General features: G+C 47.3%; 1 protein-coding gene across 3 annotated transcripts in view; it reads left to right on the top strand.

Annotated features, from left to right (window-relative positions):
- Positions 1–13,482, top strand: part of RAI2 (retinoic acid induced 2) — a 62,598-nt gene extending 49,116 nt beyond the window's left edge. For 2 of the 3 annotated variants that reach the window (XM_054581107.1, XM_054581106.1), the window contains exon 2: positions 11,549–13,482. In XM_054581107.1, coding sequence (XP_054437082.1) covers positions 11,573–13,159 — 1,587 coding nt within the window. In that variant the 5' untranslated portion in view covers positions 11,549–11,572 and the 3' untranslated portion in view covers positions 13,160–13,482. The remainder of the gene's footprint in view (positions 1–11,548) is intronic. The other variant, XM_054581108.1, reaches the window with a different exon arrangement.

Below are 13,482 nucleotides of genomic sequence, written 5' to 3'. Positions count from 1 at the left end.
TAGGTCAGCAGCGTCCCCTTGTGGCCAGCTGAATGACGCTCATTGGATGCTTTCCTCAGCTTTCCTGTTTCTGGTTTATCACTTGCAGCTGAGCAGCCTCTTCCTCATTTGGACCTACACATAGTTTTCAATTTTCTCCCCTCCCTTTCCTTCAACTCTTGCCCAGTTGTACTAGAAAATCTCTTTGCTTTCTGTCTTCCTCTTATTCTTACACTTCTTCCTCTCCTCTTCCACCCCTCCTTTGTTTTTATTCCTCTTGTGAATGAAAAAATAACCCTAATCCCACTGCTGAGCAGGAGAAGAGAGCTGCTTAGGCCTTTGTGCCAATAACCAGAAGGAACACTCTAGAATCTGCAGTGAAACTATATATCATATGCAATCAGCAGTCACTTCTGAACCTTACAAATGCTTGTGGAGGTAGAAAAATGCTTTTCCTTCCACCCTTAGAAGTTCTTCTGGCTGCTCTAATAATCAAATTAGCATAAGGCAGAGTAACAGGAGAAAATGACAAATTTTTATTACACATGTGCATATGTGAGTTCCCTAAGAGTATGGGACCCCAGTATACATTGGGCAGTTGAGGCTTATATGCCATTCTGGACTAAAGAGAAGGAAGCAGGAGTCTGGGACTTCAAAGGGAAAGTAGACAATTCTAAAAAGAGCAAACATTTGGTATACAAATTCTGGCCGGGCCACCCAGAAACAATGGTACACAAGGCAATTTAACAAGCAGACTTGCTTGGGCCATCCCTGTCTGCCATACTTAGTTCCTATGTGCTGAGGTGAATATTCTGAGGTTCCCTTCTTAAAACAGGCTTTTCTGTCTGAATTTCTTAGGCAGATAAAGATGGAGGGAAAAAAAACTCTTTTTGAGCTTGTTGGGCATTCATTGTTTTCAGCACAAAATAATCTGCATGCCAGGGTGGCACATTTTGCGGAGGCTTGTTCTGGACCCCTGCAGGCTCATGAGTCCATATTCAAAACACAAAAGGCTCTAGTCACCTCTTCTTTCCACTCAGCCCTTTCAGCCAGAATGAGAAATAGATTTTTGTATGTATTTCATTGTTTTCCCACTGTCTTTCATTTCCCATACTGCAACAGCATGGCTTTCTATTTTCAATGTGAATGTTCAATACGAGCATTTCAGCTATGTTGGGGATTAAGTGAGTTTTTGTGGAAACCTCACCATCAGGTGTAACGTTAATTCTTTGGTAAATGCCTTCCCAGTTCTTAGCAGCTGATTTTAAAATGAATCTTTAAACAAACAGGATTTTAACTTGGAAACTGAATGTGCAAACCTATTGGGAGCATTTGTAATGCTACTTAAGATGCTCAGAGGAAATTCGAGCAGTGGATCTGATAATGATGACAATGACTCTGGTGACAAGATGACAACAATGATGATGGTGGTGTCGGTGTTAATGGCCATGTTTTATTGAGCACTTTCCATGTGCCAGGCACTGTGCCAAGTACTTTACATGGATTATTTCCTACAATTGTTACAACCACCCCAAGTCTTTTTTAAATCCCTATTTTGTACAGAGGGAAACTGAGGCTTCAAACTAACTTGCCCAAGGTGACACAGCCAGCAAAGGTAGACAGAACTGAAATTTGAACCTAGGCCTGAGTTCAAAGCTAGTACTTCTGACCACTGTCACGGGGGACCCAGGACCCAGGGTGAGGCTGGCACTGTGATAGGGCCAGTGGTCAGTGAGGGGCCCACGTGCACTAGAAGAAAGAGAAAATATGAACTCCAGTCCTTTGTACTTCACAAATCTATACCCGTTCCTTCCAGTGACCCTTTAGAGGGTCTATTTCTGGCACACTAGTCTCTGGAAAATGTCCTGCTAATGACACGGGATTATAAACAGCCCTTTTCCCAGAACAAAAATTTAACCTTTGTATCTCAATCTAATTAGAAGTATTTTCTCTTCCAGAGGCAGGTTTCACCCTGCTCTTTGTTCCATATTTAAGAGGTTTCTTTTTGCCAGAAAATAAAAAATTCTAAAAACCATGGCTTTTTAAAGATGACACACCCTGGCCTGAGACCTTAAACATGACCTGTGCTCCTGTACAAGATCACTGCTCCAGCAGCAGCACCTGATGATGTTTGGGGCTCTGTGTGTCCAGCTCAAGGCTGCAGAGCATTGGCTCTATACAAGGACAGATCCTCGCTGCCTCTCACAGCCCACTGCCACCTACAGCAGTTCTTCATAATTTTCTCCTGTGATTTTGAGGTGTGTCTCTCACCTTCCATGAAGGTTCACCAGGGCTTGAGGAGGGCACTTCTTTCCTCTTCGTTTCAGAGGCAGTTCTCTCAGGAGAATAAGCATTTCTTTTCTACCTTAGAGAGGTCCTTGCACAACGTCTTTTTCCGCTGCTGTCTAGGGACTGACATTCTTCTTTAAAGACTTATTCCTTTATCTCTGCAAGAAATATGGGTCTTGAAGGAGCCCTGTTAGAAGCAGATAACCCTGGCAGAATATCAATTGGTTAATCATTTGGGAATTGAATCAAGAGAGAAGGCAAAAAACCTATGGAGAAAACAGTGTCAGGGTGGAGGAATAGGAAGTGCCTCCTTGGCACACAGTAGGTGCTCAGATAGGTTTGTTTGTTTGTTTTTAATCCTCACCCCAGGACATTTCTTCATTGCTTTTAGAGAGAATGGAAAGGAGATAAAGAAACATTGATGTGAGAGAGAAACATCAGTTGGTTGTCCCCCCTTCATGCTCGGACTGGGGATTGTATGCTCCCAGACTGGGAATCAAACCTGCAACCTAGGTATGTGCCCCAACCGGGAATTGAACCCACAACCTTTTGGTTATGGGGTGACGCTCCATCCAACTGAACCACACCAGCCAGGGCTCAGATAATGTCTGAAAGAATAAATAAATGAGTAGATATAAACCTGGTTTCCTGTCCCAGCCCTGTACCCAGACTTACAAGGCCCTGGGGCTGCCATAGGTCCTTTGTGGGCAGGCTGGAGGTCGTAGGGAATATGAAATGAGATTGAAAATGCAAATACAGTTGACACTCTCCACCTGGGTGAGAAAGGTGGCAGAGCAGTCTCCCAGATCCCTCTTGTGCTCTGGTGGAACCCAGTCAAAGCCACTGACAGAAAACCAGGCCTGTGAGCTGTTGCTTCTAGTCGTGAAGTTTTCCCTGTACTCTTCATATTTGTCCAGATTTAATATCTCTCTTTTCAACCAGGTTTGCAAAAACCCGTTTACTTGGCGAGGCCCGGCCCTAACCTTAAATCCAGCAGGGACCACATAGTAGGTACATTTGGCACATAGAGGGTTCTTTGCCAGTGTTCTGATGTTTTTAATTCACAGAGACTGCCCTGGTACGGGAAGTTGAGTCCCCAGAAAAGGAAACCATGGTCTGACTGAAGTTGAAGAGGTTTTCTTACCTTCTCCCTTCCTTTCAGGCTTCAACCCTGTCCCGCCCCCGCCCTCCCCGCCTGCCCCCCGCCCGCCCCTGGCCCAGTTTAAAGATGAACCAGAACTCCCAGAAGAATCCGCCTCAGTTCTCCAGTGTCTCCCTTTTCATGATTCCTGGTCCCTCCCTCCAAGCTGCTCCCCTCAACCCCCTGTGGCCTTGCCTTTAGAGTTGGGAGGGTGGAAAGTGGAGTCTTCTCAGTGGCCATGGAAGTGACCCAGCCAGACCCACCCCAGTTTTTCCCTTTCCCCAATCCCTTTGTGCTCTTTCCTTCTTCCCTCCAGTTCTCCCAGAATGCCCACACTTACCCATCCCTCATGGCCCGCAGAAATTCCTGGAAGGCTGAGTTTGACCCCTCAGCAGACACTACTTGCTCCTGGGAAGGCTGAATTAACTTTCCACCCCACAATGAGAGTGGGGCAGTACCCCAAGTTACAGAAGAAGAAACTGAGTCCCAGGGACACAAAATGTCTTTCCCACTGTCATAAAAAGTTTGTGCGTGTATGTGTCTTGAATTTTATCTGTTCTGTTTCAATCACTTGTCTGTTAGGTATCACAGACTCAAAGATTTGTTTCATCTTTGTTTTTTTAAATCAAGAATCTCACCCATCAAACTCTGTTTGACTTTTGATGATTGAATCAGACCATCTCACACACTTCACTGTTCAGTGCTAGTAAAGACACAGTTGTAGGAAGGGGGACCCCTTAGGCACAAGTGAAATTTGAAACCAAATCCATGGGTGAGGGACTGGGCTTTTGAAGGAACACAGGTCTGGGAGCTGGTGAACTCTACAACCTTTGAGCCTCACTTAACCTCTGAACCTTAGTTTCCTGTTCTGAAAAATGGCAGGGGGTGAATTGGGTAAGTAACCCCAAGACTTGTTCAGGCAGGGATGCCCTGGAACTCTGACTGGAGCTTCAGAGCATCGTTTCTCCAGCTGAGTCACAACTTTTTCATTCTTGTACTCTTATCAGAAAAAAAAAAATGGAACATCCCCTCAACACGTATTAATGCATACATATTAAATTATGTATGGCTTCCTGTATTTATTACATATGCTATAAAATATAAAATGAGAATAAAAAAATAAGATGATAAAATGAACATAACTGAGTTTTATGGCACCCCTGATTACCTTACGCCACTTTCTGGGAAGACCTTGGTGTTCCCTGGCGTTGATGGCCAGTTTATGATGCTCAGGCCCACCACTTCCTCTGACTGATTTACCCACCTTTTCCATTTTCCATCAATATCGCATGAAAGCTAAGATTTACACTCCATTTTCTCTGGCAGAACTTCCCCACAGCCACTATCCATCTTCATGAAGGTGAGACTCAGTCATAAACCTCCTGGCCACCATTGTTTTACTATATTAAGTAACATGTTGGGGAGCTCGTTTTCAAAACTAACCTGGGTAGTTGTATTCCTTTTGGAAGGCTGTGTCGATTTCTGTGTGTAAAAGGCAATTGGTCATAAGGTAGGTGACTATTTTGTGTATTCTTTGTATTTTAAACAATTTGGGGAGACATTCATGTGGTAATTATGTTCACAGCTTCAGCAGAAAGGCCCTGTGCTGATGTTTAAAGCTCAGAAAATTTAACCACTGGGGCAAGTAATTAACAATTATTATACCCTATCAGGAGAGGAAAACCAGTTTTTACCCAGCTGGAATTACCTCTTAGATATTTAGTTCATATCAGGCCCTGAATGGTGAAACCCTATCCATGTTTTACTGAAGGATGAAATTTATGCTTTGCTTCTTTAACTAGTAAGTGGTTGGTGATTTTTATACAGAATTAGGTCAGTCATTGAAGGTATAGCTGAAATACTGGATTGAAAGCAGAAAATGGACTCAGAATAGTATGCGGTTGGAAGGGGGTAGGATTCTTAGCAGAGGATCCCTGGGAAGTCAGCCTTGAAGAAGAAAGACATCTCGTCTTGTCCTGGGGGTAGCGGGACATGGGGAGACATTGTGAGGCTGGGGGGACATTGAAGGACTTCAGGGTTCATGCCCTTTGTTTTTTCTGTGAAGCAAAAAGCAAGGTCAGCCTCAAAGAAGGTTGGCTGACCAGCTGCCTTGTTTCTGGCCTTTGGATGAAGGGTTCCCAACTTGACTACACATTAGAATCACCCAGGGAATTTTAAAAAAACCTAATGCTTTGAAAAACTCCAATGCCCCGGCTGTACCCCAGGTCAGTCAAATCGGAGTCTTGATGGTGGGCCCAGGCATCAGTACTTTTGAAAGTTCCCAGGCAATTCTAATGTGCAGCCAAGTTTGAGAACTCTAAGCCAGTACTTGTCAGATTTTAACTTGCACACAAATCGCCTGGAGCATATTGAGATGCAGATTCTGATTCAGGAGGTTTGGTTGGGGCCTGAGAATCCAAGGGTTTTAGCCAGCTCTCAGGAGATGCTGCTGCTGCTACAAGGACCCCGCTTTGAGCTACAAGGACACAGGAGATCCAATTTTGACATGGGAAGACTGAGAACTGCCTACAGGCTCCACAAAAAGCAGAGCTGTCGTGAATCTGCAGATGGGGAACACATTTCTTCAAAGAATTGTCAGAATTTTTTTAAATGAATGCTTAGAGGAAGAAATTTATCTTGCTGGACACAATCTACATGAGGCTTATTTCAGTGGAAGAGGAAAGAAGGCCACATCTACAGGCCATTGGGGCTGAAGGGGGTATGCCCAAGAGCAGGGCCTGTGCCCTGACCTTTCCAGATTCCAGCACTGGGACAGAGGCCAGAGGAGGGGACATCGAAGCTCACACTGGAGCAGCTGGGTCCCAAGGTGGAATCTGCCCAATGTAGTCCAGATCTCTAAGATGGCTTCCATTGAGGCTGAGTTCACCTTCCAGAGACCTCACTCTGGTAGTCAGGGGGTCCTCACAAGGCCCCCAAGGAGGCAATGGCTCCTGCCTTGAGTTGCTATGAGGTAACTAACCCCTGCCCACCATACCAAGTACCAGCCCTAAAACATGACAAGCATGGTGACAACTGTAATAAATAGCCTCAGGCGAGTTTTAGCTCACTCAGGGGCACTTGGTGCTATGGACCAGGGGCCTTCTGATTCATCTTGATAGTTGCTTCTGTGGTGAAAATGCATTCAATTCACAAAATAAAATCAAGCACCCCCCCCCCCCACAGCACTCGATCTAGACCTCAGAGAGACTCCCGACATGCCCCAGGGCTATCGCCCAAATTTCTGGCTCAAATACCAGGTTTTGTCTGAGGTAGTCTCAGGGACACTGCCCTGGGTTATTGTGGGGTCACAGTCACATTCTGATCTCCCTTCACTTTGAGTTGGTACATTTACTTCAGGGGACCCAAGGAGATCATTTAAGATGTGGCCGAGGGCCTTAGTAATAAAGTTATTAGGTTATTTGTGAGTGACTTAGTGTTAAATGCCCACAATGAGAAAATAGATGGATTCTAGGACAATAGTCTAAATTATCTGAGTGGTCAAGTGTTTTCACTTTTTAAATTAAGCCAGAAATGAATCCTCATTATTAGAATGTCCATTTGTATGGAGGCCCACAGGGTGAAATGAGTGTTTTGTACAATGCTTTGGAGGCCAGAAGTGTGGGAGACAGCTCGGCTGGCGAAGGGGCACAAAAGTGGGTGGGTCACTGACTGCAGTGAGGCCCCGGGAGCCTTCTTTAGGAATGTAACTCCTTATAAGGAAAAGAGCACACATGTGGCTTTGCTTGGTTTTCTTTTTTCTGGGTGTGTCATAAACACAGGAGCCCAAGATGAATTCATTCGTGCTCATCCCCGTAGGACTTCTCCCTGTCCACTAAGTGCTTTTGCTTACACTGTCTTGTTGGAGGCTCCAACTGGCTGGTGAGGGTGGGTGGCTGCCATGTTACCCTCCATGGCACCTGTGCAGCCTGACCCTCTGCTCTTTCCACTATGAGAGCATGGCGACATCTGTAATAAATGGCCTCAGGTGAGTTTTAGTTAGCCTTTCTGGGTCCCAGTTTCCTCAGCTGTAAACAGAGTCAGGAGGAGTAAGCTTTAATCCACAGAGGATTAAATGGGCTGTGGCAAGAAGCTGGGCATTAGAACACAAGGCCTAGAAAGGTTTAGATACTCATTTATGCTCTCCTTCATTCTGAAAGTATTTACCAAGCACCTGCTATTGAGAGATAAAGATATAAAGATGAGGTGGTGAGACAGTTCTTTCCTCCTGAAGATATGAATAAATAGGCAGTGCAGGTATGAGAGGAGAGTCAGGCCTAGACAAGGGTACATCGGGTCCTGTGGGAGCTTAGTGAAGAGGGGGGAGTTCTCAGAGGATGAGCCTCCAAAGTCTAATAGGTGAGCAGGAGTTTGCTGGCTGAGGGCAAGAGCCCAAGAAGACTCCAGACTGAGGGGCTGATCCTAGGATAATCCACCTCTGGTACACTTAGTTCTTTATGATAGTAAGATGAGGGGTTCAGATAGCAAGTCTGGGACCCCACAGGTCTCTGAGCCCAACTGCTGCCCCAGACAGTCCTGCCCCACCTCCCCATCTGCCGCAGGCCATGAGGTTTTTCCCCAGAGTTTCCATCTGTAGGTAGTAGGCACATGGCCTACACTGGGCTGGACCCCAACCCCCAGTCCCCAGCCCTCCAACCCCAGCCAAAGGCCAAGAGGGTGAGAAACTCCTACAACCCCTAGATCCAGATCTCCCACTTTGCGCTGGCCACACTGCCTTGTTTACTGGCCTGCCCCATGCCCCCAGTAGTAATGGCTGCAGGGGAATGGGTTGGCTACTTTATCTAAATATATTTGCAAACAATGTTTCAAAAACTGGAACAAAAGGTTCCCTGTGGCCTCCAAAAAAAGCCACTGCTCCTTCTGCTGGAGCACTAGTAGGTGGCTCCTGAAACACTGCTTCATTTTACTAAGTTCTCAGTGTACCCTTCACTCCATGCCAATCAGGAGGAGGACAGGCCTCTTCCTTCTCTCCAGTCATTATCTGATTTCATGCTCATCCTGAGGGAGAGGGACTTACCCTTTGAATCCTCACCCCTGAGCTGATTGTTACTTTTGGGGCATGCTCTCCCCACGCTGGGTACACTCAGGCCCCAATCTGCTGACCTCTAGTTAAGGTGCCTGCTGGCAGGGTGAATGATGGGTGGGGGAGGGGAGAGAGAAAAAGAGGGAGAGCCTTTCTGGATGGTGAGAGGAGGGTACATGCCAAAGGCAGGCTCCTGGTTCCTTTGCTGGTCTAGCCCCAGCTCCACTTGGTACCTGGTAGAGAGCTGGGACTCAGTGCTGGAGGGAAGGCAGTCTCAGCAGGTGGTGGCATTGTAGGGAAGGAGCTGGGTGCTTACAGGGCCTTCGCTGGCTGAGGCATCAGGCGTGACCAAAGCCATTGTGTGGAAGGAGGTGGAATTGAGATTTTGGCCCTTTGCCCCTGATATGCTGCACACTGCTCACCCCCACTGCACCATTCCCTGTCCTGCATGCTATCTGGTGCAGCCCTGTTCACAGAGACTTGAGGCCTCAGCTGATGGCCTCCCTGGAACTCATGGATGCTGATGTGCCCTCCCATCCACATGACCTCTGTCCCAGGAAGGCAGGGCCGGGTAGGGAGGTGACTGGAAGGAGGCTGAGAGTATAGAGGCCACCTAGCTAGCTGTCCAGTAACTGAACCATAGTTACTTTGGGCTGCACCCACTCCCAAAGGATAGGAATTCTGGGGGCCCCTTCAGCTCTTTCCCAGGCCAGAGGGACAGAGAAGGTCCCTGGTTGAAAAAAAAATAGAACAAATAGTTCAATGACTTTCTGGAAAGGACCTGGCCACCACTTTGAAAAAATGTTATTCTCAGCACTCTCTCACACACACTTCTGCAGGCTCCTTGCACTCAGTGTTGAACAGGAGACTGTCAGGGCCTCTCTGCCAAGAAACGAAATGAATGGAGAAGTGTTTGTGGCCTTCACAGCCCCCACAGGGAGAAGGCACCTGGGATTGACACTGAGCTCTAATCCCAGCTTCAGTGTATCCTTGGCCTATTTATCTGCCCTTCCTGTGGAATCAGTTTTCTCATCAATGAAATGGGCATAATTGTTGAACCCATCTCATAGGGTTCTTCTGAGGATTAAATGAGGCAATGCATGGAAAGTTCTCAGACACCCCAGCTTCCTGTCAGCCTTTTCTCATGGCTTTCTGAGAGGTCTGGCCAGTGAGAGGGACAAGGCAGACCCTTTTGGAGGAGTCCTTAGGTTCTCAGGGCCTTCACAAGGCTGCTAGCAAGGGGCCAGCAAAGCTTTGTCCTGATATCGCTGCCTCTTGTGGTATAACTTTGGTTCCCTCTCATGATGACAAATCTCTGTCTGATCCAAGGCAGGTGCCCACACTAGACTATAATCTTGAAAGCAGGAGCCTTGTCTTGCCCACAGTAGCATCTCTAGCCCCCAGCAAAGTGCTTGCATACAATAGGCATTCAGCAAAGTAATTGGCTAGATGAGTGAATGCAGGAATGAATGAATGGTGTATTAGATGTATAGTGTTTTCTGGGCTGTACCGTGGAGCATTCTTCTCAGGAAAAATCCAGGCCCTGCAACGAGGGCAAGCCCCCTCAGCTTCCTGGGAGTAGGCTGCCTCCCTAATCTGCTGCAAGGGCATTATTGGCCAGCATGCTGGGTCACTTCATGGTTTCCAGAGGGCAACCTGCCCCTAGGCAGCCAGCCTCTGGAGCCCTCTCTTAGAGGCTCTACAGTGCATCCTGCCAAGAACATCACCCACCAGTCTTTCTACTCAAAGTGATGCTTTGCACAGCATCCTTCCTCGTGCCCTCCCCTCCTCCTGATTCAGAGAAACTTCTTGTTTCATGCATTTGACATGTCTGAATTATCTAGAAATATCACAGAGCTGTTCATTTGTTAAAGCTGCCTTCCTGTAGTGATGTCTCATTTGTTTATTTCTAATCTCATGGAGTGCTGGCCCGCCTGTTTTGCTTGTTTTGGAGGTTGTGTTGATAATTTGGTGGTGAGCAGAGGAGAAGTAGATGACCACAGGACTAAAGTCTAGACAGCTCAGACAGGTGAGGCCAAGAATCTGAGATGCCCAGCAAGACTGAGGATTATTGAATTATTATTGATCCCAACCAGACTCAAGGGCTGCACAGATCCCGGAGTTAGACATGGTGCCTGCCTTCTCCATGGTAACCAGGCTAAATATGGACACGTTTCCATGGAGAGCCATATTGGCAGCTGCAGCCCTGCCTCCTCAAGGAAGCACCTGTGCTGGGTTCCTTTGGCCTCTCTGAAGGTGGCCAGAGGTGTCATGGATATCAAGAGAGAGTGTATCTCACCCTTTGAGGATACATGTTTCCAACAAGTGCTGCATTTCCCCAGCCTTACAATCATCACCATCCCCTTCTCTTGACAGTTAGAAGTTTGGAGAGGTCATAGGTCAGACAGATGAGCTGATTGGGAAAAGTGACACTGGACCCGATAAGCATTCATGGAAGTTATTGCATCTCCACTGGTAGAGCTGGGAGGAAAGGGGATGTAATTGGTTAGCGGGCGACAGTGAGACCACTATAATGACCACCCTGTGTAAATGCGCTGCTGTTCCTCTTATCGAGCCTCTTTCAGAAGAATTACTGCTAGACGGTTTTTTTTTAATTTTAAAAATTTTTTTCAGTTGCAGTTTTGGGATGGCCCCCTTCCATTTTCATAGAAGGGGTTTTTTTCTTAAAGGGAAATAAGTTTCTGCTGCCTATTTGAATTTGAATGAGTCAAATCTCTGCATATCTTAACTGTCTGATACAGCATCGTGGAAGGAATCTTTGTGTCTCTTGAAGTCTAAACACATAAGCTGAGTATTAGGCTTAAAAATACTCTGTTTAACCCCACTTGGCTATTTAGTGATTTCATCATCTGTGTTTATATCAAAATCGTCTGTTAAATTGGGGCTCTTCATGGACAGCTGATCACATGGGTGTGTTCGTATATATTAGGAAATGTCTGTAATGTGTATGTATATATAGAGAGATGGGTGTGCTCCCTGGTTAACTAAGATATAGAAACTTTAAAAGATGTGGCACTCTTAAGGTGATTATAAATTGTCTGCAAAGGAAGATTCATATTGTGTGTTCTATGTTGCAGGCCGAGTGGCATCAGAGGCGAGTGATGGACGATCTGCAGTCACAGAACCTCTCCATGGACATGACCAACTCTTCCCCTGCCTTGGCCAATAACAGACTGGAGAATGGTATGGCCCAGCTGATCACCACGGAGGCCTGGAACATCAACTCCACAGACCTGGTAAAGAAGGCCCTGGTGACGGTGCCAGCCCCATCCATTCTGAACCCCCCAGCCGAGTCCCAGAGCGGCATGGCTCTAAAGGTGGCTGCCACTGTGTTGCAGCCCCTGTGCCTTGGGGAGAGCCCAGTGGTGATGCCCATTCACATGCAGGTGGAGGGAAGCTCTGCGCCCGAGCTCAGCCCTAACAGCAATGCCACCTATGTTATGACCACGCAGGGCCCCGTGCAGCTGCCTGTGGTGCTGGAGCAGCATGTCTTTCAGCACCTCAACTCCCCTCTGGTCCTGCCGCAGGAGGCCCCATGTTCCTCCAATGCCATCCACAACAACCTCTTCCAGGCGGCCGAGGACCCCGAGACCCAGCCCCAGCTCCTGGACTTGCGCATCCCCAGCCAGCCGCAGGAGCCCACGTTGCCATTTGAAGCTGTGCTCCAGAATTTGTTTCCCGCACAGGGCACTCTTGGCCCTCCACCCTGTCAGCCTCCTCCCGGGTATCCCCCCGTGCCCCCCCAGCCCTTTAACTCCCCCTTGTCCCCCCTGGTCCCGCCGGCCACCCTCTTGGTGCCCTACCCTGTGATTGTCCCTTTGCCTGTGCCCGTCCCAATTCCCATCCCCATCCCAGTGCCTCAAAGTTCTGAGTCCAAGTTCAGCCCCAGTTTATCCAAGCCACCATCTTCCTTCGGCCTGCACCCCTTTAAAGGCACCCAGACCCCTCTGGAGAAGGAGGAACTGAAGCCCTTTGACATCCTCCAGCCCAAGGAGTATTTTCAGCTCAGCCGCCACACAGTCATAAAGATGGGGGGTGAGAATGAAGCCCTGGATCTCTCCATGAAGTCGGCACCCTGGCTCAAGGCTGGAGAAGTCAGTCCCCCAGTCTGCCAGGAGGATGCAGCCCTAGACCTGTCACTGGCAGCCCACCGGAAATCTGAGCCTCCCCCTGAGACTCTGTATAACAGCAGCAGGTCAGTGGACAGCCCACGTCACACGGTGATGGACAGACTGCCCAGAAGCATGGAAATGCCCTTTGCCCCTGCCACACCCCATGAGGCCTCAGCCATGATGGATAACCACACGGGCAGCAACACCATCCAGCAGCCCAGCCAGGCCAGCCAGCCCAGTGGCGAGGTCAAGGCTGAAAATAACATTGAGATGGTGAGCAACTCCCAGGCAGCCAAGGTGATTGTCTCCGTGGAAGATGCCATGCCAACTATCTTCTGTGGCAAGATCAAAGGTCTCTCGGGAGTGTCCACCAAAAACTTCTCATTCAAAAGAGAAGACTCCGTGTTTCAGGGCTACGACATCAACAGCCAAGGAGAAGAATCCATGGGAAACGCAGAGATCCTTAGGAAACCTGTTAAAAGCCGGAACATAAAGTTCAAGAAAGTGAACTCCCAGGAAATACACATGCTCCCAATCAAAAAACAACGGCTGGCCACCTTTTTTCCAAGAAAATAAATAAAGGCTTTTTAAAATTTTTATGATTATAATATGGGGAAAGGTGCATTGGTTTTATAAAAAGGCATTTAAAACAAATTATCTTTGTTAATTATTTTGGGGAGTAGTTGGAAAGCAGGAAGGTAAATTGGCTCTAGAGGCCCTGTAAGCTAGTATCATTTTCTTTTTTAATTTTTGACTTTTCACAAATGAGTAAATAAGAGCAACCTATTTTTCAAGCAGATTGCACATTTTTTGCAGCTTTAATGGAATATTGGGTGAATCAGAGGGGTAAAAAAGCTATTTTCATTGCCACAAAGTGCTTTGATGATGTAATACCTAAT

This window comes from Pteronotus mesoamericanus, unplaced genomic scaffold, assembly GCF_021234165.1.
Source record: "Pteronotus mesoamericanus isolate MK-2021 breed Mesoamerican mustached bat unplaced genomic scaffold, CSHL_Meso_final contig_65, whole genome shotgun sequence".
Lineage (NCBI taxonomy): Eukaryota > Metazoa > Chordata > Mammalia > Chiroptera > Mormoopidae > Pteronotus > Pteronotus mesoamericanus.
The sequence above is the reverse complement of the archived record's forward strand: the minus strand, read 5'-3'. Positions and strand labels throughout refer to the sequence as shown.